The 27403-nt window shown below is 36.3% G+C and overlaps 1 protein-coding gene and 1 long non-coding RNA gene across 2 annotated transcripts; both read left to right on the forward strand.

Moving 5' to 3' along the window:
• The first annotated feature begins 1213 nt into the window (after window positions 1-1213).
• Window positions 1214-7866, forward strand: LOC113288774. Its single transcript, XR_003330703.1, has 3 exons — window positions 1214-1552; window positions 3285-3369; window positions 7125-7866. It is a non-coding gene; the product is annotated as an uncharacterized LOC113288774 (long non-coding RNA).
• Window positions 7867-14515: 6649 nt separating this feature from the next.
• LOC113288781 (CDK5RAP1-like protein) lies at window positions 14516-17482 on the forward strand. Its single transcript, XM_026537901.1, has 3 exons — window positions 14516-14890; window positions 15009-16075; window positions 16921-17482. Exons 1-3 carry the CDS (start codon window positions 14586-14588, stop codon window positions 17424-17426), a joined length of 1878 nt encoding a protein of 625 aa, XP_026393686.1. The 5' UTR covers window positions 14516-14585; the 3' UTR covers window positions 17427-17482.
• The last annotated feature ends 9921 nt before the right edge of the window (window positions 17483-27403 follow it).

Consider the following 27403-nt stretch of genomic DNA (forward strand, 5'->3'; position numbering starts at 1 on the left):
TTCTTCAGTATCCATGCGCTTCCGACATTCAATAAGTGCATGCACTGGAACAATTCCTCTGGATCGTATTCCAAACATTAAAGGAACAACAAATATGTTTGGTAACAACTCTCTTGATTCTTTCAGATGAAGATATCTCAAGTCATATGCAAAGGCTCTTTCGTTTAACTAATAAACTCCTTTGTCTAGTTAGATCAATTTATCCAACAACTACCGAAGTAGCAGAGTTTATATTTGCAATCAATTAATATAAAATCAAACAAGAAACTATAAGGTGATGGCGATCTTACATAACTAAGCAATCAAATAAATCCGATTCTAGTTGGATCCCAGCCGATCAAGGTTTCTGCACACCCAAAGATATAGAAACCAAATAAGAAATTTTCTTTGTCTTCAAATCTTCTTTAATCTTCAATAAACACCTGCACAACACCACTTGAATCTCTTGTGATCAATTACACACAGAACGGAGTCTGTTAAAAATGGGTTATCACAAGACGTCTTTAGATCTACAAACAGTTCTAAAGATCTCGTCGATACTTCGATCTAGTTTGAGTGAATCTAATATCAGAAGAGAAGATTCTCAAGAATAAACAAACTAGGTGCAATCAAAGTTCAACAGCCGTTAGTCGATTAAATCAATCAAAAACTAAAATAAACTAAAATTATCTAGTTTCCCACCAATGGTACTTGTAGAGCTTCTTGATCCCACAGAAGTCTTTAAACGAACGGTCATAAGAGATTTTGCCTAATTAGGGTACTTTCCTCTCCGGATAGACGGCTCCACCAGAAACAAAAAAAAGATGAAGTTTGCCTGGCTCTTAGGATAGTTTGCTAGAAATGCGAACTTGGGTATTTATAGATGTAAAGGCTCTCAAGCACGTCAATGCTATTAGACTAGTCAAGAGACGAATTAACCGCTAATAACTCGACTAATTTGAGACGAACCATAATTAATAGAAATTAATCTAACAACGATCTAGAATCGAAATTTGTACCGCTAGATAGAACTCGAAAAGTTATACGAGGTGGACTACTCGAACGTGTCAATCGGATACCGGACGAAGAAGATATCATCAGATTTGTATGAAGGGAAAAAATAGTCATTTTGTATCTCAACTGCTTGGCTGACCTTTTCAATTCAATGGGTGCCTTTATAATTTTCGTTGGCCTTATCTCCACCAAATCGTGTCGAGGAGAATTCATTCTCTTATTTTCTTTCTTTCTCTTTCTTTCTTCTTCCCTATTCGTCTTCTCCTCCTCTCTGTCGATTCATCTTCTGCGATTCGAGATTAAATCTCTCGAGAATAGTTCTTTTAAAGCTTGTGGTTGTTGAATCTAGGGAGTTGGTATTAGTGTTGTGGCTGATTAAGCTTAGGCGGAGAAAAACTTGATGCTGTTGTAGATCGAAGTTAGGGTTTCTGAAAGATGAAGTTTGATTGAAGAATTATATGGAATTAAGTATGAAATCAACTAATTGAAGGTGGGTTTTGTGCATCGAGAGCAAAGAAGAAGAGTTGGTGTTCAATTCTCGATTTATAGGGAAGAAAAGGTAAATTGAAGATTTAATTTAAGCTTTCAATTTTGATTGATTTCCTTTATGAAATTGGGATTGTTTCGGTGTTATGTTTCATGGGTTTGTTTTTGATTAAGGTAGAGAAGATTGTTTAGGTTTAATTTTAGTTTCTCTAGGAAATCAGTTTTAAAGGTTAGGGTTTCAACGAACTGAGGATGAAGATTAGGATTTCTGAAATAGGTATCTCAGATAAGAATGATGAACTGAGAAGTGGTGGTTGAAGTTGAGTTATTGATTTAGGGTTTTACGATGAAGAATTAGAAATCAAAGTTTGAGTTCATAATTGGGGAATCAAGTGAACAGTTTTTGGGAAGGATGATGAGTTGGTAAATTAGGGCTGTTGTTGGTGATTAAAAATTAGAAGTCGGTGACCAGAGGATGATGAGGATGGGTGTTGTTGAGTAGATAAAGGATTGTATTACAGAGCACTTTTGGTGAAGAAATTGAAGTGGAAAGAGATGAGTTGTAATGAAGTGACAAAAGGTTGATTGAATGACTGTTAATGGTGTTGGAGGTATGTTATGGAACTGGTTCTTATGAAGCTCAGAGTTTTGTTGATATGGAATTAGATGAATGTTAGACAGGGAAGAATCCGTGGAAGAGATTATGGTAGTGATAGTGGAAATGATATTGCAACAAAAATGAGTTGAACTGAAGTGATCGACGACATTGGTGTTGTTGGTTGTTGAAGCTGATGGCTGCAATTGGGTTCGAGTCATGAGGTAAGGAACTGTGAATAATGAGATTTGCAGTGGAGGACAAGATGAAATGAACTGATGTTGTTGGTTAAGAATATGAAGAGTTGATGAAAGCAATGATTGAAGTATAGTTGAACCAATTATGTTAGTGTTGTAATGGAATTTGTAGCTGTAGTAAATGGAGCTAGTGAAGAGATTGGATCCGAGGTAGTGATGTTGAACTGAGATGAGTTGAGGCAGTCATTGTGTTACTACAACTGTTGGAATATAAATGAGCAGGAGATTGTGTTGTTGGGTTGAAGATGTAGTATTAATCTGAGTTAAGGGGGAATGGATTTGCAGTGTGTTTAGTGTTTGAAGTTGAGAGTGTAATGAGTATGTAATCAAGATAATAGTTAGAATTGGTGTAAGAGTTGTAGATGAATGTGCAAGCAGAATGGTTTTCTGTGTAAGGTTCTTGCATGTTAGTCAGCCAGTCAGCTCAGCTGACTCAGTGTAACTGAATGAGTTGAATCAGTTCGACTCAGAGCAGACTTAGTAGACCTTGACCGAGTTAACCCATTCACTTGACCTTGACCGGTTAACCAGACCTTGACCTGTTGACCTGACCTTGGACGTTAACTGTCAGTTGACCCAGTGACCATTATTGACCGTCAGTTAACCCAGTTGGACCAGGCCTTAGATTAATGAGCCGGGTTAGTGGACTTGGGCTTAGGCCTACCTTTCGTAGTTTGATACTTTGGACCCTTTATGGTCCGAACTAGCCTTTGATTCCTTCTACAAAGTTGTAGATATTCATAAGACATATCTAATGGACTATAGAACCAATCTAATTGGATTAGTAAACCTTTGATATGCTAAAGATAGAGAATGAAAGGTCTAGAACCATTAATGGGCTTAGAACCATTAGATAGTTCACTTAACCTATAATTAGAGAATTGTACGAGATTATGATTTGAGCATTGTATGAGCCTTTTGGCTAATTCTTATAGTGCTTATGTGATTAACAGTTAGTCGTTATTAACAACGATCGACTCAAAGGATTAACCAGTGGATTGAGAATCTTGAGGTAGGCGAGGCTTGTCTTCAGAACAGGTCGGAACTCTTGTAACTCTCTTATAATCATTAAGTTACTTTTTATGACGAGCATGAAGTGTCTTATTATTTTTGAGAAGGTTTGAATATAACTATATGTTCTGCAATACATGTTTGAGTGCAATTGAATGAGTGTTGCATATATGCATTGGTTAGTCTCCTCGCGAGGATTGTCTGTGTTCTCCACGGATTCTCGCTAAGCGTTTACACGTTGGGAAGGTCGCGCACTAGTACGTAGGTGAAGATCGGTACCCAATATTACTATAGGTCAAAGCAACCTATAGATTACATAGACCCTAGAAGTTGTCCGATGGCAGTTGTGGGTTGATATTACTATTTTATACCTATTTTATTATAGGGGGAATGACGCTCTGCCTTGAGGATACATGCGGGACACATCAGGGTATCACTGGGTAGCGGAGAATAATAGTCCCCCAGCTATCGAATATATGTGGGGAGATTGGTCGTTTTCATATCATGCTTGATTGTTCAGTCTTAGTATTTCGACTGGGTTACTATGATCTCGGCTCAGGAAGAAATTCTAGGTTCCTGGTAGGATGGGACCTATTGGGAACCTGTTGTGCGGGGTCGAGTCATAGTAATCAAACCTTCTTATATATTTTAGACTTAGATGGTGGCATCAGAATTTATGAGGAGTACGCATTCCACGAAAATATCATATGGTACCCGGATTCGTGCTATCATTTGAGACTGGAGTTATTCTAGCATCGTCTCCTTCATTAAGTGAGACGAGGTTGGGATGACACATTTTTAGGTTACTTTATTTCATCTCCGTAGATCCGTCCGGTGGTGGATCTTTTATAGATATTGTAAATGGACACAATATCTGGGGAGGTAAGTTGGAGTAATCTTCTGCTTTGTGTTGTGTGTAAGTGATGTACAAATATTTTCTCTAGTATAATTGTGAAGTATGTTAGTGATTACTTGAATGTTATAAAGGTATCCACTGAGCCCCCTTTTTGGGATGATGTGCACTCGTTCTCACTTCAGTTTTTTCAGTTATCAGAAGAGTTGGTGCTCGTGAAGATGTTCGTTTTCTTAACTTAAAGATTTACGTTGATACGAATCATATGAATCACTTTAGATATGTACACTCTGTTGTAACTCACAAATACATTATTTTATTGATAAAACTTGAGAGATTCTTCATTTACATTTGCTTGAGTGACGGGTTTAGTTTTGGGTTGAGTTTTGTATCAGATTTCTAATTTGGAATTTAATTATAGGATTTAGAGCCTTAATGCCTCATTATATATTTGATCTCTTAGATTAATAAGTAGCTTAATTTTGGGGCGTTACAAACTTGGTATCAGAGCTCACTATTAGATCTTACATGAGCGACAACAGGATTAGCCAGTGACAGATAGATTGTAAGACTAGTTTAGTACTGAGTTGGGTTTGTGAGATAAATCTTAATCACTAAAAACAACCAAGAACTAAAATATTTTTGAATTGATTGACTGTTTTGTTCAGCATGATGATTGCTTGCTTCTTGTTTTGTGTGTATATATTTATGAAATAAAAACTGTAGGATGAAACCAGTTACATGATAGTTTAGAAATTTCAATAGAGAAATAAAGATTAGTTAGTCTTAATTATTTAACACCTAAATAATCTAGCACTGGAGAATAGTGAGGTTTGTAATTCTGGTGTGTTTGTGTTGTCTTTGTTCGTAGGAAACCATCGTCGGGTCTTGCTAACCTGGACATGCCAACTACAAGCATGGATTACTATTCATATTATGAAGACTTGCTTCTATTAGTGAACTGTTAGATCCCAAATTTTGCTTAGAAACTAATAGAATACATTCTCTTGTATTTAGAACCATTAATCTATTAAATTAGAAATGAAGTTAAATTATGAAAGTAATTAAGAAGTTAGACCATTAGTGTTAATAATAATACATGATAAAGGGATCACTAATAATCATAACAAAAGTAATATTAACACTTATCAAATAGTACTGTAATGAATTTTATCTAATTAAAATCTCATTAGTAAATATTTAATGATTAAAGTAATAATTAGAATCAAGTAGCTAAAAAAAATTTATTAGTAATTCAGATTTTGTAAACTAAAAAAAATAAAATAAAAATACATTGTGCATTGAAACCAGATAGATAATATAAGACTTATTAGATTAGACCTAAGAACGTGCGGATATATTGCATAAATTAAAAAGACTAAAATTCTTAGTAATCTTATAACCAAATTTTCTTTAGTTCAATAGTTGATTTAGTAGATCATCAAAATTAAACAAACATACACGAGGAAGTAGTAATAGTATATGGATGCTTAGTACAATAATAGACTTGAAAGAAAATAAATTTGTATGTTAATATGATACTTTAAATTAATAGAAATATCTAAGGACTATTAAAATACATTACAATTTTACGCAGACTTAAATTGAAATAATGATAAGTTATCAGTGTTAATATTTAACAAGAAATAGTATACAAACTCGATATGAATAAATAAAATCAATTATATTAATCTTTACGTGAATGTAGAGTTATATTTAGAAAATTAAGATTTAGTTATCAACTGAACTATCAAAAAACTAATAACGATGATAATAAAGATATGGAGATTAGTACTGCTGATAATAGTATTTCAATAATTATGTTACTAGCAAATTTAAAAGTAGATAATATTTGGATAATTTATATATAGTATAATAGTAAGTTAAATATTTGATATTATAGATTTACGTGAAATCAAATTTGGATTAGCTATATGAATAAATGTATAACAAATATAGAACTACCTCAAATTAATAAATTACTAAATATTAAATTATAATCTTAGCGTGAAGAGCTTAGACATACTTATCTGTTAGAATCAAATTTACCGTAGTGAGCATAGAGACAATTTTTATTATGAAATAGAAAAATTAGTATTTTGAACTTAGAGCTACAAATTATAAAATTCTAGTTGTAGAAAGCCATATATGTTTGTGTTTCTTTTCTTGTTGTTTCGAACTCATTTTAAATGAGTTATCCTTTCGCGCGTTTGTAAGTATGAGCAGTACTTGCATTTAGTCGAGATGGGGAATTTTGAAGATTCAAGAGGATGGATCGATTCTCGATGACGAAAATTATATAAGGTGGGGAGAATGTAAAGTCCCTCAAGCACGTCAACGCTATTAGACCAGTCAAGAGACGAATTAACCGCTAATAACTCGACTAATTAGAGACGAACCATAATTAATAGAAATTAATCTAACAACGATCTAGAATCGAAATTTGTACCGCTAGATAGAACTCGAAAAGTTATACGAGGTGGACTACTCGAACGTGTCAATCGGATACCGGACGAAGAAGATATCATCAGATTTGTATGAAGGGAAAAAATAGTCATTTTGTATCTCAACTGCTTGGCTGCCCTTTTCAATTCAATGGGTGCCTTTATAATTTTCGTTGGCCTTATCTCCACCAAATCGTGTCGAGGAGAATTCATTCTCTTATTTTCTTTCTTTCTCTTTCTTTCTTCTTCCCTATTCGTCTTCTCCTCCTCTCTGTCGATTCATCTTCTGCGATTCGAGATTAAATCTCTCGAGAATAGTTCTTTTAAAGCTTGTGGTTGTTGAATCTAGGGAGTTGGTATTAGTGTTGTGGCTTGATAAGTGCATATTTCATATATATTTGGTGTCAATTCCATGCTAGTATTTGTTGGTTTTCTTGCAAATTATTGTATATTACGCTTGTTTTCTCTTATTTGTGTTTTGTTAGTTAAATGATCCAAAAGAAGTGAAACAACACTTAATTATGCAATAAAAGAAGATAGCTACAAGTGGAGAAGGGCCAAAGACCAAATTGAACTCATTTTGTAGAGAACGAGAAGACGAAGGCAATGGCGCAAGAACGGAGTCATTTCGACATCGTATGAAGAATTTATGGGCGAAAGAAGAATGAAGCTGGAACTAAACTGTCAGTCTTCCAGGAATGACAAGTGAATGAAGATAGCTAAGGGACACCCTCCTGTTAAGGGGCAGTCATCTTTCAAAGAAACTGCTAAAAGCAGTCACGTCTTTTACAAAAAGGGAAGCCAGAATTCAAATATTACTGAAGACCTCTACCTTATTACTCAGGGCACTCCTTCTTCCCTATTGGTAAACAAAACACATGGAATGGCAGTCAGAACTTGATGATCAAGATAATGGTGGATTTTGAATAAGAGATATTCGAGTTTCTGAGAGCATCATTTGGTTTCTGAAGGTGAGACAAAGCTTGGGTAAGTGACTGATTTCCATAAATCAGTGGTGATCGAGTTTGGGGAGAAATCAGGCGAGACAATAATGATGAACTGCTGTCAGGGACGGAGGAAGTAAGAGACAAATGGGGTCCGTCGACCCCACTGATTTTTGAAATTTGGTTAGATTAGGCTTGGTTTGTTCGTAAATATTGCATCCTGTGGGGTAAATATGATTGAAAAATTGAGATTATAATGGGGTCAAACAATCTTTTGTTGCTAATGGGGTCAAAGGGTCAAACTAACTCATTGATATAAAATGATATATTCTGTAGTTGAGATTAGAAAAACTTTCTTTAGTTGATCTTAAACTTTTTGTTGCTAATTGTGATTATAAAAACTATGGCAATTTAAAAGATAACAAGCAAATTATCGTTCTTTTTTTCTGTAGTTGATTCAAAAATGCGATACTCCATGAGGCCAGAGTAAGAGCATCGGAACTCATCCATCTCAACAATTTTGTTTTCTATTCGAATTTACAATATGTATATTCATAAACACTTATCCAATCCACTTCTCTTACGATGTTTCCGAGCATCCGAGCTAGCTGAATTTACTTCTGAACTAAGACATTATGGAACCTAAAATATGGTTGGAAGGTTAATGCGGTATATTCGAACCTAAAAACATACTCTCATAAAAGACGATGAGATGGCTTCTGATGTATTAATGGAGTTAATAAAACTCCAGGAGCACTTGTACTAAAAGTGAAATGCGACTAAAAATATATTTTTTTTGTTGCTATCAGGGAAAAAAAATTGACCCCAGAGTCCAAATGTCTTGGCTCTGTCACTGACTGCTGCCATTATCGGCCATTAATGGAGAGGGTCTGTTGGAAGAAATGATGAGATTGTGATGATGGAAGAGATCGAGAGATCGAGTTGGCCTCGGGTGGAGCTTTGATCGAAAGAACAGAGGGAAGATGGAGCTTGTTGCCATCGTGACCAGAAATCGAGAGCTCGAGTTTGACAGAATAACTGGAGCTGAACAAAGACAGCGAATGAAAATGGCTCGGTGATGATTGATGGAGATCGAGTTTGCGAAACAGAGTGATGAAGTTACCAGCGTTGATCGACGATGAAATAAGAATAGGTTGCTGCCATTAACGGTGATTGACAAGGAGTAATGAAGAATGGAGTTGTTAGATGACGTCATCCAGGGACCCACTTCTGAAGTTTAAACCCGTACAAATCAGAAGAAAAGAAAAAGCGAGCACGTGGTGGAGCCTGACTGCAGTAGTTCTGCAGATTGTCGACGCGTTTTGGAGAAAAAAATGATTTGGTCTAACGCGGCTAACTGTAGCTGGATAGGTCGACGGTGCAGATGAAGATACAAATGGTTACTCAGAGGATCGAACGGATCAGAAGCCATACACACGCTATTAGAATACATCGCGATGCACTCAATTATCAGCAGGATAAACTCCGCCGACTTTTGTTCTCTATCATGTACGAGTTTTGTGGATCCGCTACAGTACGGTGTCTAATTTTTAAAAGTTAAAGCTTAAGAAAATAGCCAAACAGTATGTGTGGGATGAGCCCTACTTGTGGAAATATTGTCCTGATCAGATTATCCGTAGGTGCGTACCAAACTCTGAATTTCAATCAATTCTGTCTTTTTGTCATTCTTATGCTTGTGGTGGTCACTTTGGTTCTAAAAGTACCGCTCTCAAAGTGATTGAGAGTGGCTTTTATTGGCCTACCCTATTTGAGGATGCATTTTCTTTTTGCAAATCTTGTGATAGATGTCAACGAACGGGCAATCTAGGTGCTCGAAATCAAACGCCACTCACACCGATTCTTCATGTTGAGATTTTCGATGTGTGGGGTATTGATTTTATGGGCCCTTTTGTTAAATCGAATGGAAAATATTATATACTTCTTGTTGTGGATTATGTTTCGAAATTGGTGGAATCTAAAGCCACCCCTACTAATGATTCTCAAGTTGTTTGTGAGTTTGTGAAGGAATATATTTTCTCTAGACATGGTACACCAAGAGTGGTTATCAGTGATGGAGGCTCGCACTTTAAGAAATCCTTCCATGCTTTCCTCAAGAAGTACAACATTATTCACAAGGTTGGCACGCCGTATCACCCACAAACTAGTGGGAAAGCTGAAATTTCAAATCGTGAAATCAAGTCCATTCTGGAGAAAACTGTCAATACTACAAGAGAAGATTGGAGCTTCAGGCTTAATGATGTACTTTGGGCGTATAGAACAACGTACAAAACACCAATTAGTATGTCTCCATATCGGTTGGTTTATGGAAAAGCTTGTCATCTCCCAGTTGAACCTGAGCATAAGGATTTTTGGGCGGTAAAGATGTACAACATGGAGTATGATGAAGCTAGGAAACAAAGGAAGCTACAAATCAATGAGCTAGAGGAAATACGTAATGATGCTTATGAGAGCTCTCGTATATACAAGGAAAAGACGAAGTTATTCCACGACAAAATGATTTCTCGAAAAAGTTTTGTTGTGGGACAAAAAGTTCTTTTATTTAATTCTCGTCTTAAGTTATTTTCCGTCAAGCTAAGGTCCCGATGGGTGGGACCATTTGTTGTTACTAATGTTTTTCCTCATGGTGCAGTTGAAATAACTAGTCCTAAAACTGGGAAAGTTTACAAGATCAACGGCCATAGACTGAAGCCATACTACGAGAACTTCACTACAGTGGATGTTGATGAGATTGAGCTTCGTGATTTGCTCCCTCTGGAGGAGTAATTTGGAGAATGCTAAGTCAGGCTGAGGACGTAAAACTAAGCGATAAATGGGAGGCAACGCATCGGTTTTGTATCTCTATATTTTGTATTTTATTTTTCTTAGCTTTTCATTTCATATTTTGCTTTCCCACCTTGATTTTACTTAGGATGAGTCAATTACATTGAGGACAATGTAAAGTTCAAGTGTGGGGGGAGTATTTTGCATATAGTTAGCTTTTGGAGTGAAAATTTTCAAAATTTTTGCATAAAACCTCCAACTTTTAGAGATTTTAGAGTCACTAGCATATTTCTAGGTATGTTTACATAGAGAATTCTGACCGACATAACTGAAGTTGGAAGTGTTAGGGAGCTACGTTCGGATTTCTTACAAATTGGAGTTTTAAATAATGGATTTAATCATGACGGTGATTCAAATTAGGAGCAGGGAGAAATGCATTATTAGAGTTGTTGATCAATAATTAGTGGAGACTACCTATTTTCATATCAACTGAGGCACCAGACCAAATTTTCTTTATAGCTGACTAAAGAGCTTTCTTTTGAGTGTGTGTCACCGTACGTTAATTCCGGGTAGAATGGTGAGCTACCCAACTTCCCATCAATAGAAGCACTACTCTTTGATCTCTTGAGTGCTAATTTTGTCAATCATGAGGGTGACGTCTATAGATGAAAACCACCTTCTTGTAGTTTGATTTGCAGTTAGCACCATTCTCTCTCTCGCCAACAACAGGTCCATAGAAACACATCATCATCAACAAGCGGAGCGACATCAAAATCTACAAGGAAAGTTGAAGACGTTTGAGGTTTACAAGCAACAATACAAGAAAAGAGGAGATTTCATATCCAAGTAAAGTGACACATAATGAGCAAATTTTATATACATGTTGAAGACTTACATATAAGGAGCGGGATTCTAGCTGATCTCACCCACAACTAAGAGTTGCTACGACCCAAAATCGCAGGCTTTGAGAATAAACAAATCTGTCTCACACAGACAAGTCTATCAAATGATCAATCTGTCTCCCACAGAAAAAACCTAAAGTTTTTGTTCCGTCTTTTGATAATAATCAAGGTGAACAGGAACCAATTGATAATCCGGTCTTATATTCCCGAAGAACAACCTAGATTAATCAATCACCTCACAACAATCTTAATCGTATGGTAGCGAAATAAGATGTTGTGGAATCACAAACAATGAGACGAAGATGTTTGTGATTAATTTTTATATCTTCCTATCGGAGATATCAAATCTCAATCCAATCAATCTGACTGTACTCGTATGATAGAAGATGCAAGATCAAATCACACAACTACGATAAAAGTAGTATCGATCTGGCTTCACAATCCCAATGAAGTCTTTAAATCGTTAACCTGGTTTTAGAAGAAGAAAACCAAAGGTTAAAGGAGAACCGATTCTAGTACGCAAACTAGTATCACAAGTAAGGTGTGGGGATTAGTTTTGCACAATACTAGATGTCTCCTCTATATAGTCTTTCAAATCAGAATTTTGCCTTGGTAACAAAGCAATCAATATTCACCGTTAGATGAAAACCTGATTTAGATTCAAGCTAATATTTCTCAACCGTTAGATCGAAAACTTAGCTTGTTATACACAAATGAACTGCACGCTTCTAGGTTTGTTAACCGTACCCAAATGTGTACATTGTTGGTTCAACAACAGTTAACCAAAAGGTTATCCATATGAGCATTTCATATCAACCATGTTCTTCTTCACCATAACTAGTTCAAATGACTCAAATGAACTAGTTAGAGAGTTGTTCAATTGCAAGGAAATCTTATGTAACTACACAAGACACAATTGAAGCAAAGATGATTTGATTCACTTGAATCGGTTCATGAACTTTTATGGCCACGGTTTGCAAACTGCATTCCTTAGTCATTTTAAAGTTTAAGTTCAGAAATCATCTTCAGATATATAACCTTCTTAAGTTCGCACACTAGGTTTGCGTACTTAAGCAACCGGCAGAGTTTACAAACTCCAGTAGAAAATCTTGGCAAGAGACCTTCCGCCGGTTCGCGGACTGGGTTCGCGGTCTGGTACTCACGCAACTAGTTTGTCAACTCCAGCAGAATTTCTCGGGATGAGAAGTTCGGCAGTTCGCGGACTTGGCAACAAGCCATTCTTCCGGTTTCTCTTGATCGACAAAGTTCGCAAACTTTGGCTCAAGGAATAGGACTTATGCATATATGTGTTTCCACAACAATTCTTATGTCCATTATTGGTTATGTAATCTAAACTCTCATTTCAATTATTGAAACATTCTTAGAGGACGTTATATAGTTGTTACATCATTTCTCGTCAAAGCAATTTTCAAGATGATTGAAACATATCATGACTTTCGTCACTAGGTAAAGATAAACTTGGTCGAAGCGAAAAGCTTACCAGCACATATTTCGAGATATATAGATAGGCGAGGTATACTCGGCTCGAAATACCAAATGTGTATAATCTAAGTTTATATATATAGCATACGACTTTTTGTCTCAAGAAGTAGGAGATAGAGTAGATAGACTTTTGAGTGACAGATAAGTTCAAGTATTCACATACCTTTTTGTCGAGAAGTTCCACCGGTTCCTTGAGTAGTTCTTCTACTTGTATGATGAATCTCCATGAAGTCCTTGAGCTCAACTACACTTTCTATCCTAGTCCGAGACTTAGCTATAATAGACTAGAAATCAAGACTTATAGTTTTGATCACTAACATTGACAAACATGCTTGAGATAGCAACACATGTGATTTCGACCGAGTAATGCTCTAACATAACCTATACGAAGTTGTCTCTAGTACATAATCAAGCGACTGTTAGATGAGTTTTGATTCACTAAAATATGACAACCAAACTTGACATACCAACGCTTGGTGGGTTCAACCGAGCTATGCTCTAACACGATACAACCACCTAACAAAGGAGAATGAACATACACCACCCTTAATTAAGCCCACCTGTACCCCATTCACAATAAAGTTATAATCGATCCATATTAAAACCTGCTCTGTCTAAATTACATAGTATTTTTTTATTGCCATATGTTGACAATTTGACCAAGAAAAATTCTAAAAATTACTTGGTTAAAAAATAAAAATTACTTAGATATTTTATCCCATTTCCTAAAAATTGAATTCTTTTTTACAGCGCGTTCTGTTCGGGGAATTGGGACCTAAGGAATTCCATTCCTATGGAATGAGCTCAATTCCACCAACCGGACAGCACCAAAGATCTCGAAATCGGATTCGACACTTCCGAATTTTATGTTCTTTTTCCTATAAACGGAACGATGGAAAGTAATCTCATTCCAGGAATCCAATTCCTGGAAGTGAATTACCGTGTAATCTAAGTTTCTTGCCACAACTCTCCAAAAACTCAAATTTACTTTTTCCTCTTTTTTCCCTTCTTTCTCACTCCTTCTTCTTCATCAAAAAACCCAACAACAACAACCTTTCTTTGCTCATATCGGTCCATTTTGGACCGGATCTGAGCAAATTTCTTCACTATTTCTTGTTTTCTAGGTTAGTTAGTAATTTTTAATTTAATTTTTATTATGTTTTCTACTTATCTACACCATTATGGTGGTTTTATCTACTCTTTTGAGGTTTATCTTCGCTTTAATAGCGGTTCTTGGTTATTGGGTTGGGTTCTAAGATCGATAGTGATGCTCTCCAACAAAGAAATCTTCATCTTCATCGGTGATTTCTTTGACGACGGAAACTTCATCACTAGTTACAAGAGATTTGAGAAAATCACTCCTATTTTGCACATGTATTTCTAAAGAAGGTAAACAAACTAAATGGTTGGGATTTACTTCCGAGAAAAACCATTCTTCCTCCGATTTAATCGGATCTTATTCATACTTGTATTTGTCTTACTCCCGTAATCCTTCTCTTTCTCTTATCGGATTTTTCGGTATTGTACTTTTACGATATGTTCTTGTTACGTTGTATTCTCTTATTTTTTGATCTTAAACTCATTGTAACCTCGAATTTACATTAATGAAAAGCTTCCTTATAACTTGAACGTTGTTAGAGTAGTCCAGTCCCCCAATGGGCCAAAGCTTACTTTGTTTGATACGGAAGTAAGCTAAATCCCAAAGTATGACCCAGGCCTTAGATTGAGGTTGCGACGGAGAACTGGAACAAGGTGAAAAACCGTCCATCTCTGTTGCCCTATCCATTTCTTGCTCTGAATTCTCACTTCTCTTCTCATGGCTTCCTCCGTTTCCTCCTTCTCATCTCTTCTAAACCAACCACATTCATCAATCTTCATCAAAATCCAGAAATATCGTTATCTGAATCTCTGTTTCCTCTCAAACAAATCCCATTTTAACCCTTCTTATTCTCCTCTTCGAACACTCAGATGTACTTCTTCTCTAAATTTTCCCCGAAACTTCTCACAACTCCAACCTTCTTCTTCTTCCACCTCCAATAGCAACATCAAAAATGGTCCGACTCTCCATGATTTCATGTCTCGTGCCGTAGCTGCTGCTTCAGATGTTCAACCAGCTGCACTGTAAGTAGCTAGGGTTTTATTGGTTGAATATGTTACATTTAGCTGATTTTTTCTTCTGATTAATCACTTAGGGTTCAAAATTATTGCCTAATTTATTTTTTATCTGCACTATTTGTAGTCCAGTTACTCCAGTATCTACCTCAGAAGTTCTACCGAGGGGTCGTATATACCATGAGACATATGGGTGTCAAATGAATATTAATGATATGGAAATCGTCTTAGCAATTATGAAGAAATCTGGATACGATGAAATTGTAGCAGAACCCGAGAGTGCAGAAGTCATTTTTATCAATACTTGTGCAATTAGGGACAATGCTGAGCAGAAAGTGTGGCAGAGGCTTAACTATTTCTGGTTTCTTAAGCGACAATGGAAGGGAAATGTTGCTACTGGAAGGTCTCTGTCAAAGCATCCTCCTAAAGTAGTTGTGTTAGGGTGTATGGCGGAGAGGTTGAAAGATAAGATACTTGATTCAGATAAGATGGTTGATGTCGTTTGCGGACCTGATGCTTATAGGGATTTGCCGCGTTTATTAGAAGAGGTTGATTATGGTCAAAAGGGGATTAACACTCTTCTTTCCCTTGAAGAAACTTATGCTGATATTAGTCCTGTTAGAGTTGCAAAGAACTCAATTTCTGCATTTGTGTCTGTGATGAGGGGTTGCAATAATATGTGCTCGTTTTGCATTGTGCCTTTCACTAGAGGCAGAGAGAGATCCCGTCCTGTAGAATCGATCATGAGAGAGGTAGGCGAGCTTTTGAATGAGGGGGTGAAGGAGATAATGCTTCTTGGTCAGAATGTGAATAGCTACAATGATGCTTCTGGCCTTGAAAGTGATGCTGAACCAGACGCTACATGGGCATTAAGTGAGGGGTTTTCCAGCAGGTGCAAGGTCAAGAAGACGGGATTGCGCTTTGCTGATCTTTTGGATAGACTGTCAATAGAGTTCCCTGAGATTCGATTCAGATATACGTCTCCACATCCCAAAGATTTCCCAGATGAATTTCTGTATTTAATGCGAGACAGGCATAATATTTGCAAGAGCATCCATTTGCCTGCTCAAACAGGGAGTACAACAGCACTTGAAAGAATGCGCCGGGGATACACCAGAGAAGCATACTTAGATCTCGTGCAAAAAATTCGGCGTATCGTACCTGATGTTGGGATTAGCAGTGATTTCATATGTGGTAAGAATTAATATCCCACTAGAATTTTTTCGTAGTCATATCTCAGTTGTCTTATGACTTTCTTAGCGGCCATTTAATAAATCTGCACTATGTGCACCATAGATTCAAACACTGTCTCTGAACCTTCATTGAAGTTATACAACACAGTTATAGAGAATTTCATTGAACTAGTCTCTCGTATAACACTAACTGATCTGCTTATACACAATTCTCAACCACGTCACTTTTGTAGCCACCTACCTTTTTTTCTAGACCGTATTTGTTGGTATTTACTCAATCAGAAAAAGTGTGTAGGCCATGACTGTACTTATTAGAACCCTTGAACTAGTTGACTTCTGATACTGGATTTCTTTGGTGATTCTTCAAAATCAGGACATGGAAACTATTTTATTCTTTTGTATTCCTTTTGCTATATGGTAGGGAAATCTGTGTGGAATCTGAGTTCTGGCTCAGCTACTTTATTTGTTAAGTTTGATTTTTGGTTTATGAAGGGTTTTCATTTTTTATGTAATATGAGTTTCCTACTTCACATCTGATTTTCTTATCCCTGTATTTTGCTTTTGAACCAAACAAATTGTATATTACTTTTCTATCAGTAAATGTTTCCTTTACCCAAATGCTGAAGCCTTGAACCATTTTTGGAAATCCATATTTTTCAGCATCAGATAGTGTCTCTTTTCTATGCATTTGAGCCTGTCAGAGCAATATACCGTACTAGCATTTTGCTTACTTCACACTCTGATGCCCATGCTACACAAATTGACTTTAGCTACCTGATAGCTTATTTTGGTTGCTGAAGTGGGGCTTCCTTTCGGTATCTTACTTGAATTTATACCTCTTTACAGGATTTTGTGGAGAAACAGAAGAAGAACATGCTGACACAATAAGCCTCCTAAAAGCTGTTGGTTATGATATGGCATACATGTTTGCATATAGCATGAGAGAGAAAACCCATGCCCACAGAAATTACACTGACGATGTACCCGAAGATGTGAAGCAGAGAAGGTTGGCTGAAATGATCCAGACATTCCGTGAAACGACTGGCCAGTGCTACGACTCCCAAGTTGGAACCGTCCAACTTGTATTAGTTGAAGGACCTAACAAGCGAGCTCCAGAGACAGAGCTCATTGGCAAGAGTGACAGAGGTCATAGAGTAATTTTCAAAAATGTTCCAATCCCACATTTCAATGAAAATAGTGAGAAACAGCTTGCAAAAGTTGGTGATTTCGTCGAAGTTCGGATCTTGAAATCAACAACAGCTTCACTATTTGGAGAATCACTTGCTGTAACAAAATTAAGCTCGTTTTATGAGAGTCCAGATGTAGCTGTTGCTTGTTCAGGCAGAACTTGATGACTTTTTGTTGTTGCATCTATATCTATATACATTTCCCATCTTCATAAGGCAAATTGTTTTCCACGGCAACAAGCAGTATAGTAGTGGCATATCCAGCTTCAGTTTTTAGGAGTAACCCTCTTTGGGATCCACAGAGAATACCATAAATAAATGTTTTTAAGTTTATCTGATTACCCATTACAGTACTTCGCTTCGCTGTTATTCCCGGCTAAATTACCGGTCTGCCGCTGCGGACGGACTTGTTGATTCTTTTCTTTTCCAAATGGTCCACACTACTTTCATATGATTTGGTAGAAAAAGGTATTGTGGACGTGATAGTTTCAAGTGCAACCCCATCCATCGTCTCTGGCATTTTCAAATGCCAATATATTCTTTTCCCCACTCTTCCCAGATATCAAACCAAAATAACATGGATATGAATGATAGGGGAAAAGATAATCATGCTGTGAAAGGTTGCCTTCCATCTTTTGGGGTTTGTAGGGTTTAGGCTCGATGGACAGGTTGCCTTCCATAAATCTTTTGGGATTCTATATTTTGTACATACAAGGTCCATTCCTATTGGATGGGCAACTTTTAGATGTTGTCCATTTTGCTCCCATTATGGAAAGAGTAAATGTGAAAAACAGATAAACAAACCAACAAATTTGAGAGGTTGCCATTGCGATCCAAATAAGAGACGCGCAGTTTAAACTAAGTTGTTGTATATCTTAGTGACTAGATCTAATGGCTTTTTTTGAATTTTCTGAAATACTCATATCTCATTCACTTCGATCACACTTTCTTTACACTATCCTACACCATCTCTAATCTTTCACAAAATTTCCCAAATTCATATTTGTATCTAAAAAGGCAAGCGGTACGCAACAAAAAAAAACCTTCCAATAAAGTTTTCGGTTCAAGTTTACAATGGACGAAAATGAATCAGTACGCTATAAATGGTTGCTAGTAATGAGGAACACGTTTTATAACAAAAATTTCACCGAATTTTGTGAAGAAATGGGTAACATACATCATCGTGATAGTGATGGGTTATCTTGCCGTTTTCGTACTATTAACTTTGATCATACAAATGTACCGATGCGGAACAAAAAAAAAAAAAACGGTGAGGGCACTCCAGATGTGATAAGAAGAAATTCGTTTCTCAATTTCCAAAAATTTATAATTCGTGTACTCTTTTAGTAAAATTATTTTTCCCAACCTTGCAGGAAGAAAATGTTGAGAAGAAAAATTTATAATCTCAAATGTCTGCTTTCCCTAACCATCCATGGTTGGTTACTAGGATATATGCTACTCCACAACCACCGACAAGAAAAGATTTTTGGATGAACTTCAACTCTATCATCCCTGAGCATAACCTCACATGGCTATTGATGGGAGACTTCAATGACATCACATGTCAAGAGGAAAAAAAAGGGTGACAACCCTGTCACTACGTCACAAACTCAACACTTTCTAAATATGATTAATCTGAATGGTCTCATTGATCTGGGATTTCAAGGAGACCCTTTCTCATGGTCCAATAGGCAAGTTGGAGATGCTTTCATCATGGAAAGACTTGATTGAGGGTTATGCAACCAGCTGTGGCTTGATACTCATCCTGGAGCACTAATTAAAAATTCACCTCGTATCGCCTCAGACCATGCACCAATAACCATGTTAAGAACTACATCATTTAGAGTGGAACACATGTGGTTCTTACATCCACACTTCAAGACCACAGTGGTAGAATCCTGGAGCCAAAGTCAATATCCATCCTCACTGCTAAACTTGCTAAGAAAGCTACAATATAGGCCACATCTCTGAGGCAATGGGCCAAAGTAATTTTTGGGAATCTTCCTTTACTTATCAAAGCAGCGGAAAACTCGATCCAACATGCACAACACCAATGTGCCATATTATCAGGCCCTTCATTGATGTTTTGGCTACAAAAAGAACAGAAAGCTCGAAATACACATCTGGTTTTCGCACATTGCCAAGAAGTGTACTTGAAACAACATTCTCGAATACAATGGTTGCAACAGGGAAACCTAAACACAAAATACTTCCACACTCAAGACTCGATTCACAGAAGGCATAACCATATTCATCAATTCATGACGGACCAAGGTACTTGGACTCAAACACCTCAAGAAGTAACTGATATCATTGTTGGTTTTTTTATAATCAATAAAGGGCACCATCAACAAAAATATATTGGAACTTATTCGAGGATATTCATCCAAGATTAACGGCCAACCAATGTGGGAGGCTAACCACCACTCCAGCTATGAGGAATTCGAGATAACAATGAAATCCATTGGGTCAGATCAAGCGCCAAGGTCCAGACGGATATATGGGTAAATTCTATAAAGAACTACTAGATATCAATGGAACAGATTTGTGGGCTATGGTGGAACATTTCTTCAAGCACAACCATCTCCAACACCCAATAAACGGCACCAACATCGTCGTCATACCAAAACGTGCAAACCTAACTAGTCCATCCCATTTCCGACCAATTGGATTATGTAACGTGGCCTACAAAGTGATAGCCAAAATCTTGGTAAAAAGATTGAGACCTATCCTTCAGTTCTTTATGAAAAAACGGGGGTCTAACAACCACACCCAATATTTCGTTTAGGCAATCTATATGTACTAACTCCAATATAATTCCAAGAGAATCATCTAGACAGTCAGACTCAATCAAGGAAAATATATCCAAGAGTTATATCTCAATTTCTCAAATCAATCTGCAATCGAACAAACAGGAATCTGTGAGCCGGATCAATATGAGAAATAACTTGGATGGTACCAAAGACTAATATCCAAGCGTCAATCAATTTCAATCAACGACCAAAGGTTGGATTTACCAAGTGATTGAACTACGCACAACCTGTGATATTTCAATTACATAGAAAATATAATGCGGAAAAGAAATAACACAGACACCAGAAATTTTGTTAACGAGGAAATCGCAAATGCAGAAAAACCCCGGGAGTCCGGGACCTAGTCCAGATTTGAACACCATACTTTATTAAGCCGCTACAGACTCTAGCCTACTACAAGTTAACTTCGGACTGGAATGTAGTTGAGCCCTAACCAATCTCAAACTGATTAAGGTACAGTCGCGTTCCTTACGCTTCTGAATCCCAGCAGGACTCTACGCACTTGATTCCCTTAGATGATCTCACCCAACTAAGAGTTGCTACGACCTAAAGTCGAGGACTTGATAAACAAATCTATCTCACACAGAAAGGTCTATTAGAATAGATAAATCTGTCTCCCACAGAAATACCTACGAAGTTTTTGTTCCGTCTTTTGATAAATCAAGGTGAACAGGAACCAATTGATAATCCGGTCTTATATTCTCGAAGAACAGCCTAGAAATATCAATTACCTCACAACAACTTAACTTTATGGTAGTAGAACAAGTTATTGTGGAATCACAAAGAATGAGACGAAGAGATTTGTGACTACTTTTTCATATCTTACCTATCGGAGATAAATATCGAGAAAATCTTAGAGAAGATAGTACTCAATACGATAGAACAAAGTAAGATCAGAGCACGCAACTACAAAGAAAATAATTGGGTCTGGCTTCAGAATTCCAATGAAGTCTTTAAGTCATTAACCTATAATGGTTATAAGAAAAACCTAGGTTAAAGTAGAATCGACTCTAGTCGCAACTAGTATCACACTGAGGTGTGGGGATTAGGTTTCCCAATTGCTAAAGTTCTCCCTTATATAGTCTTCAAATCAGGGTTTGCAATCAATGTTACTTTGGTAACAAAGCATTCAATATTCACCGTTAGATGAAACCTGATTTAAGATTCAGTCTAATATCTTTCCACCGTTAGATGTAATTTAGATTGTTACACACAAATGAAATATACATTCATTTAGATATGGGTAACCGTACCTAAACGTGTATATTGAGTTGGATCCATAACAGTTAAACGAAGTTAGCCATATGAACACTTTTCTCTTAACCTTGTTCATCTTAACACTTATAGATCAATTGATAATTAAATGAATCTAATTTTGTTACTCATAGAGTTGTTCAATTGTTTATATATTCTCATAGAAGTACACAAGACACAATTGAAGCAAAATCGGATTGATTCAAAAGAATCAGTTCATGAACATTTTAGCCACGATTTGCAAAGATTGCATTCCTTAATTTATTAATGTATTTGTTCATTAGTATGAAATTATATTTAACCGATTTAAGAACTTGTACCACTTAAGTTTGCAAACGGGTATGCGAACTTAAGTTCCGGACATTGGTCACAAGCCAACAGTTTACAAATGGGTACGCAAACTTTATCTCTAGACCAAATTCAGTTGAAACCGTTTGCGAACGGGTACGCAAACTTGGTTCCCGGACTTCAACAGTTAAATCAGTTTGCGAACGGGTATGCAAACTTAAGTACCCTGACTTAAACAGTTGAATAAGTTTGCGAACGGGTATGAAAACTTCCGGTCCTGAATTCCGTCAAAACAGTTCGTACACTAAGTACACAAACCGTAATGTATCCAGACATGGTTTTAGCTATTAACTCCCATTTCAATCATTGAAACATTCTTAGAAGATGAAAATATTTGTCTCACACAAACTATTAGCTTATAAGCAATTTTCAAGTGATCAAATGATCAATACGAAACATTCCGAGCCTGACTGTCTCACACAAATCATGTAAGATGTTACTAGGTGATTTTCACATAATCATATTTTGACTTTCGTCAAGAATAATGGTGAACGTTGTTAAAGCAAAAAGCTTACCAACACATATTTCGAGAAAGATATAAGCGAGTTAAACTCAACTCGAAATATGAAATGTGTATAATGTAAAGTCTATACGACTTTTGTATCAATAAGAGATAGAATATAATAGACTTCTGAGTGATAGATGAGTACAAGTCTCCACATACCTTTTGTTGATGAAGTTCCACAAGATCCTCTTAGCAGTTCTTCATCTTCAATCGATGAACGCCGTGGAGTCTAAAGCTCAACTACATATTCTATCCTAATCCGAGACATAGCTATAAGTAGACTAGAAATCAAGACTTCTAGTTTTGAAAATTAAACTTGACAAACAAGCTTGAGATAAAAACGCTTGCGAGTTCGACCGAGCAGTGTTCTAACACATTATAAGCCCGTTTCAAAGTGCATTTGTACCAAACAGGGCAATCCATGATAATATTGCCATCGTTGCAGAGCTTTTCCATCATAACAGATCCTCACCACCTACCAAACATCCAAATAAGGCTATGAAATTAGATATCAAAAAGGCTTTTGATAGTCTCGACTGGGGTTTTGTAAAAGCTACGTTCACAAAGATAGGTTTTCCAAGCAAATTTCTTGATTATGCATCTCGACGGTCACATATGCTATCAACATCAACGACACGGATCAAGGCAACATCCAACCAACTCGAGGATTACGACAAGGCGACCCATTATCCCCATACATCTTCATCATATGTGCTGAAATATTATCAACAAATCTAGGGAAACTTGAGATGCAATGGAGGTTAGAAGGATTGCGAATATCCAATAAAGGTCCACTTATACTGCATTTAATGTACGCTGATGACTTGATCATCACATGCATGGCCAAGCCTGAACCTGCTCTACATTGCAACAAATCCTACATGCATACTCAACTTCAGCGAGGCAAGAGATTAATAGAGACAAGTCGAGCATCATTCATCATCCAAAACTATGGACAGATACAATCCAAGAATTGGAAGCAACTTTTCACATATGTCCCACCTCGGAACCACCTAAGTATGTGAGGGTCACTTTCATGAAGGGAAGATATTCAGCACGTATTCAAAGAGTGTTGAGGTTTTATTTACTTAAATTGAGAGAAAATAGATATGTGTAAAAAGTATTGTGATTTAAGGTAAAAAAATAATTGAGTGATTTAAATAAACCAAGAAAATCATACGTTAGATGTTGGCAACAGAGGCTAAGCCGCCTGCGGATAGAGCTGAATCCCAAAAGGCTGAAATTCAGCTTATGGCGTCTGATGTTCAACCGCGCATCCTGACTTTTACTACGGGTATCTAGTTTTTATTCGATGCAAAAGTAACAGTTCATTAATTAGTTTTCGAAACACAACACCAGACTGACTACATCTTCTCTTACAGTTTAAGCTATATCTTCTGGGATGATATCAAAAAAATCAAAAGATGATTTTTCAGTTCTATCTTTGTTCGCTATTACATGAGCTGCACTGTTTCCTTTTTATTAACATAACTAACAGTATTCCTATTACCAAAATAAGTTTTGAGCAAGTGCTTCATCTCTTCTACTATCCCCTGGTTCATCCGATATACAAAAGGGATTGTATTGTTGATATAGTTAACTACATTTAAACAGTTTGATTCAAAGACAACATTCTCCAAGTCCATATCTTTGACCCATATGATTGCTTCATTCACGTCCATGCATTCAGTCTGTTCTGGATCTACTCCTCCATTGAATTGTCTGTCCCTGATGCTCCAACAAAATCCTGTACAATCACGCAGTATTAGCCCAATTCCAAATGTTTTTGAGAAATCATTAAAGGAAGCATTTATATTAATTTTCGGTTGATTACATGTTGGTGGAGACCATGTTTGAATATTGCAAGCAATAGTATTTGTGTTTTTGTTCTTGTGACTCACATAACAAAGACAAATAATATTTCTAATACTTTTTAGATTAAAAGAGTTGTGTATCTTCATGTTTTGAAAAATTTTGATGCATCTGGTTTTCCAAAAATACCAAGTTGTGATCATCATATTGAGAATCCCAAATTCCCATGATTCCACAACTCAGTTGTAAGAATTAATGAAACAACTGATTATCTAATTCTTAATTGATATATGATTAGTATAAATATTGTGAACACTAATATTCAAGGCTAGCCAAATGGGTCTTGCTTCTTCACGATCATTAATTAAGTGTGCAGATACTCAACTTCCTTATTGCATAGGGGACAAGTTTTCTTAACGCCGTATTTATAATGGCTTAGTTTTTCTCTAGTTGGGACAATGTCTTTCAGACATTTCCATATGAAAAGTTTCACTTTGTGTGGAGCTTTAGTTTTCCATAGTTTTTTCCAAACCTGCTTAGGAATGAGTTGATATTGTTGATTCATGTGATGATAATCTGCAGTTTAAAGCCTGATATTTGGTTCCCAATACATGGTATCTTCACCAACCTGAACTAGATGCATTTTAAGAATGAGTTCTGCAGTGCTTTCATTGAATGGAGATTTTATGAAAGGAATGTCCCGTTTTCTAGGATTTTGAAAAATTAGATCTGAAACATGGACAACTCTGGCTGACTCTGGGAAGTCATTATTAGGAACATGAGGTTCATCTAAACCTTTAACCCATTTATCAAACCAAACAAGTGTTTTATTTCTACACCTAATGTCCCATCTATGAAATTTCCTGACATTTTTCAATCCTTTTTCTATTCCTTTCCAGATTCAGGAGGAGTTATTGTGAGGGCTCTGAAGATGTAAGAAATCACAGTATGGGGAATATTTAGGCTTGAGAATTTTTGACCCATAATTGATCCTCCTCTGTGCATAATCTTCATGCTAATTTTGTTATTAATAAATTATTATATTGTTGTAGATTCTTAAATGTCAGTCCTCCTTCACTTTTAGAATGACACACTGAATCCAAGGCTATAAAATTAATTTCTTTATTATTGTTATGACCCCACCAAAATCTCCTTTGAATTGAACCAAGTTCTTGCAGTATATGCTTTGGTAATCTGAAATTACTCATGTAATGAGCTCGAATAGAGTTTAAACTGCTTTTATTAGTGTTGTCCTGGCTGCTTGATTAAGAGTTTTAGAACTCCATCTTTGTAGACTGTTCTGAAAAGCATCTTGTTTGGAGTTGAAGGAAGAAGTTTATGATTTTCCTAGGAGAATTGGTAATCCTAGATACTTATCTGATGAACAAAGTTTCTTGACTCCAATAGTATTAACTATTTGGATTTTTTGTTCTTGAGATATATCTCATGCTATAAATGTTGCTGACTTGGTAAAATTGATCATCTGACAAGACAGTTCAACAAAATCTTTAAGAATTTTAAGGATATGATGAATGCTGGCAGGGTCTTCCAAAAAGAAAAGGAGGCAGTCATCTGCACAGAGTAATTGGTTAACTGAAAGAGCATTGTTGACCACTCTAATACCTTTTATGATCTTATTTTCTTCAACAGAGTTCAAACTTCTAGTGAAAAACTCCATTGCTATTATGAAAAGATATGGAGATATAAGGGGTCTCCTTGACGAAGATCTTTAGTGGTAGTGTAAGACTCACAAGAGCTGCCATTTAGCTTAACAAAGATGGAAGTAGTAGAAATATATTGTTGTATAAGAATTCTCTAGTCTTCACAGAAGCCTAAAGATTACAACATTTTATCAAGGAATGGCCACTCTAATCTGTCGAAATCCTTCAACATATCTATCTTAAGAGCAACTTGTCCTAATTTTTTCCTTGATTTGTTCATTGAATGAATTATTTCATGGGCAATGATGATGTTATCATTCATGAATCTTTGTGGAACATAGGCTGCCTGGGCTGGGGAGATGATTTGTCCAATGAGTGGCTTCGTACGGCTTACTAAGGTCTTGGAGATGATCTTGTAAGTGACATTACATAGTCCAATTGTCCTATAATCATTAGGAGTTGATGGATGTTTGGTTTTAAGGATTGGATTAGACATATAGTCATTTTATTCAATTGATTCAACATTTTTTTGGTAGAGAAGGAAGTCTTTCACCATCCTGACCATATCATCTTTTACTATATGCTATTGAGAATGAAAAAATCCTACTAGATACCCATCAGAGCCTGGAGCATTCCAACTTGCTATACTCTGAACAATACTGTGAATCTCATCTATAAAAGGAATTTCTATTAGAGATTCATTTTCTTCTTGAGTTATTATTGGTTGTATAAGATTGAATGAAGAGTGTTGCAGAGTTGGAGCAGTAGTTGTAGCTATTGCAGAAGTGGGAATAATGACCAATTCTTCTCTGGTGTAATACTATTTACCGTTGTGATCTCTAAGAGCTGTAATATTATTTCTGGATCTTCTCCTATTAGCTAGAGAGTGGATGTATGAAGTGTTTTTGTCAGCATCTTGAATCCAATGATCTCTTGATTTCTATTGCCAGAAACCCGCCTCATTTCTTTTCCAATAATGTAATTCATCTATAATATTATGAATTTGAGAACTAACTTGGTCACTGTGAGGAATACATTGAAGATGAAATATATGACTTTTTAGCTGAGTAATATGTTGATTAATTTTCCAAAGTGCTCTCTATTCCATCTAGCCAGACTTTTCCTAGTATGATTGAGCTTCTGATTTAAGTTAGATTGTGAAATAGTATCTCAAAACATTGAGATTAGTTGAGAGCATGTAGGATCTGCGGCTATCTAGTCCTACCGCAAAATACATTTTACCATAGTGACAATTATTTTACCTATCTAGCCCTACCGCAAAATACATTTTACCATAGTGACAATTATTCTACCCATCCACATGTCTAACCAAAATACTTTATTTGCCAAGTTCACAGGAACTTCCCTAAGTAAAAAAGAGAGTTGCTTTGCACTCTCATGTGTTTAAAACGACGTTCTCGTGCAGCAAAAATTCAATAACATATTTCAGATAACAATCAGCATAGACCAGCATTAAATCTATGATAAGCAAAACTACCTCCTTCTTTAGTTATAGGGAACAATATTTCAAATGAATGTTAAAATCTTGCCAGTTTTCATATCTAGGTAAAATGATCTTGTCAGCTTGTTCTGTTACTGTTGGAATTTCAATTGAAACAGACATGTATCAATTTTGTTTAATGAAAATTCTTTAGAAGGTTTTGTTTCCATTCCATTGTATTGATTTTAAGTCCCCAAAATCCACTGTGTTTGTTTGGATAAGTTACCTAATAGAGTAAAGACAAAATG

Source organism: Papaver somniferum, chromosome 1, assembly GCF_003573695.1.
Source record: "Papaver somniferum cultivar HN1 chromosome 1, ASM357369v1, whole genome shotgun sequence".
Taxonomy (NCBI): domain Eukaryota; kingdom Viridiplantae; phylum Streptophyta; class Magnoliopsida; order Ranunculales; family Papaveraceae; genus Papaver; species Papaver somniferum.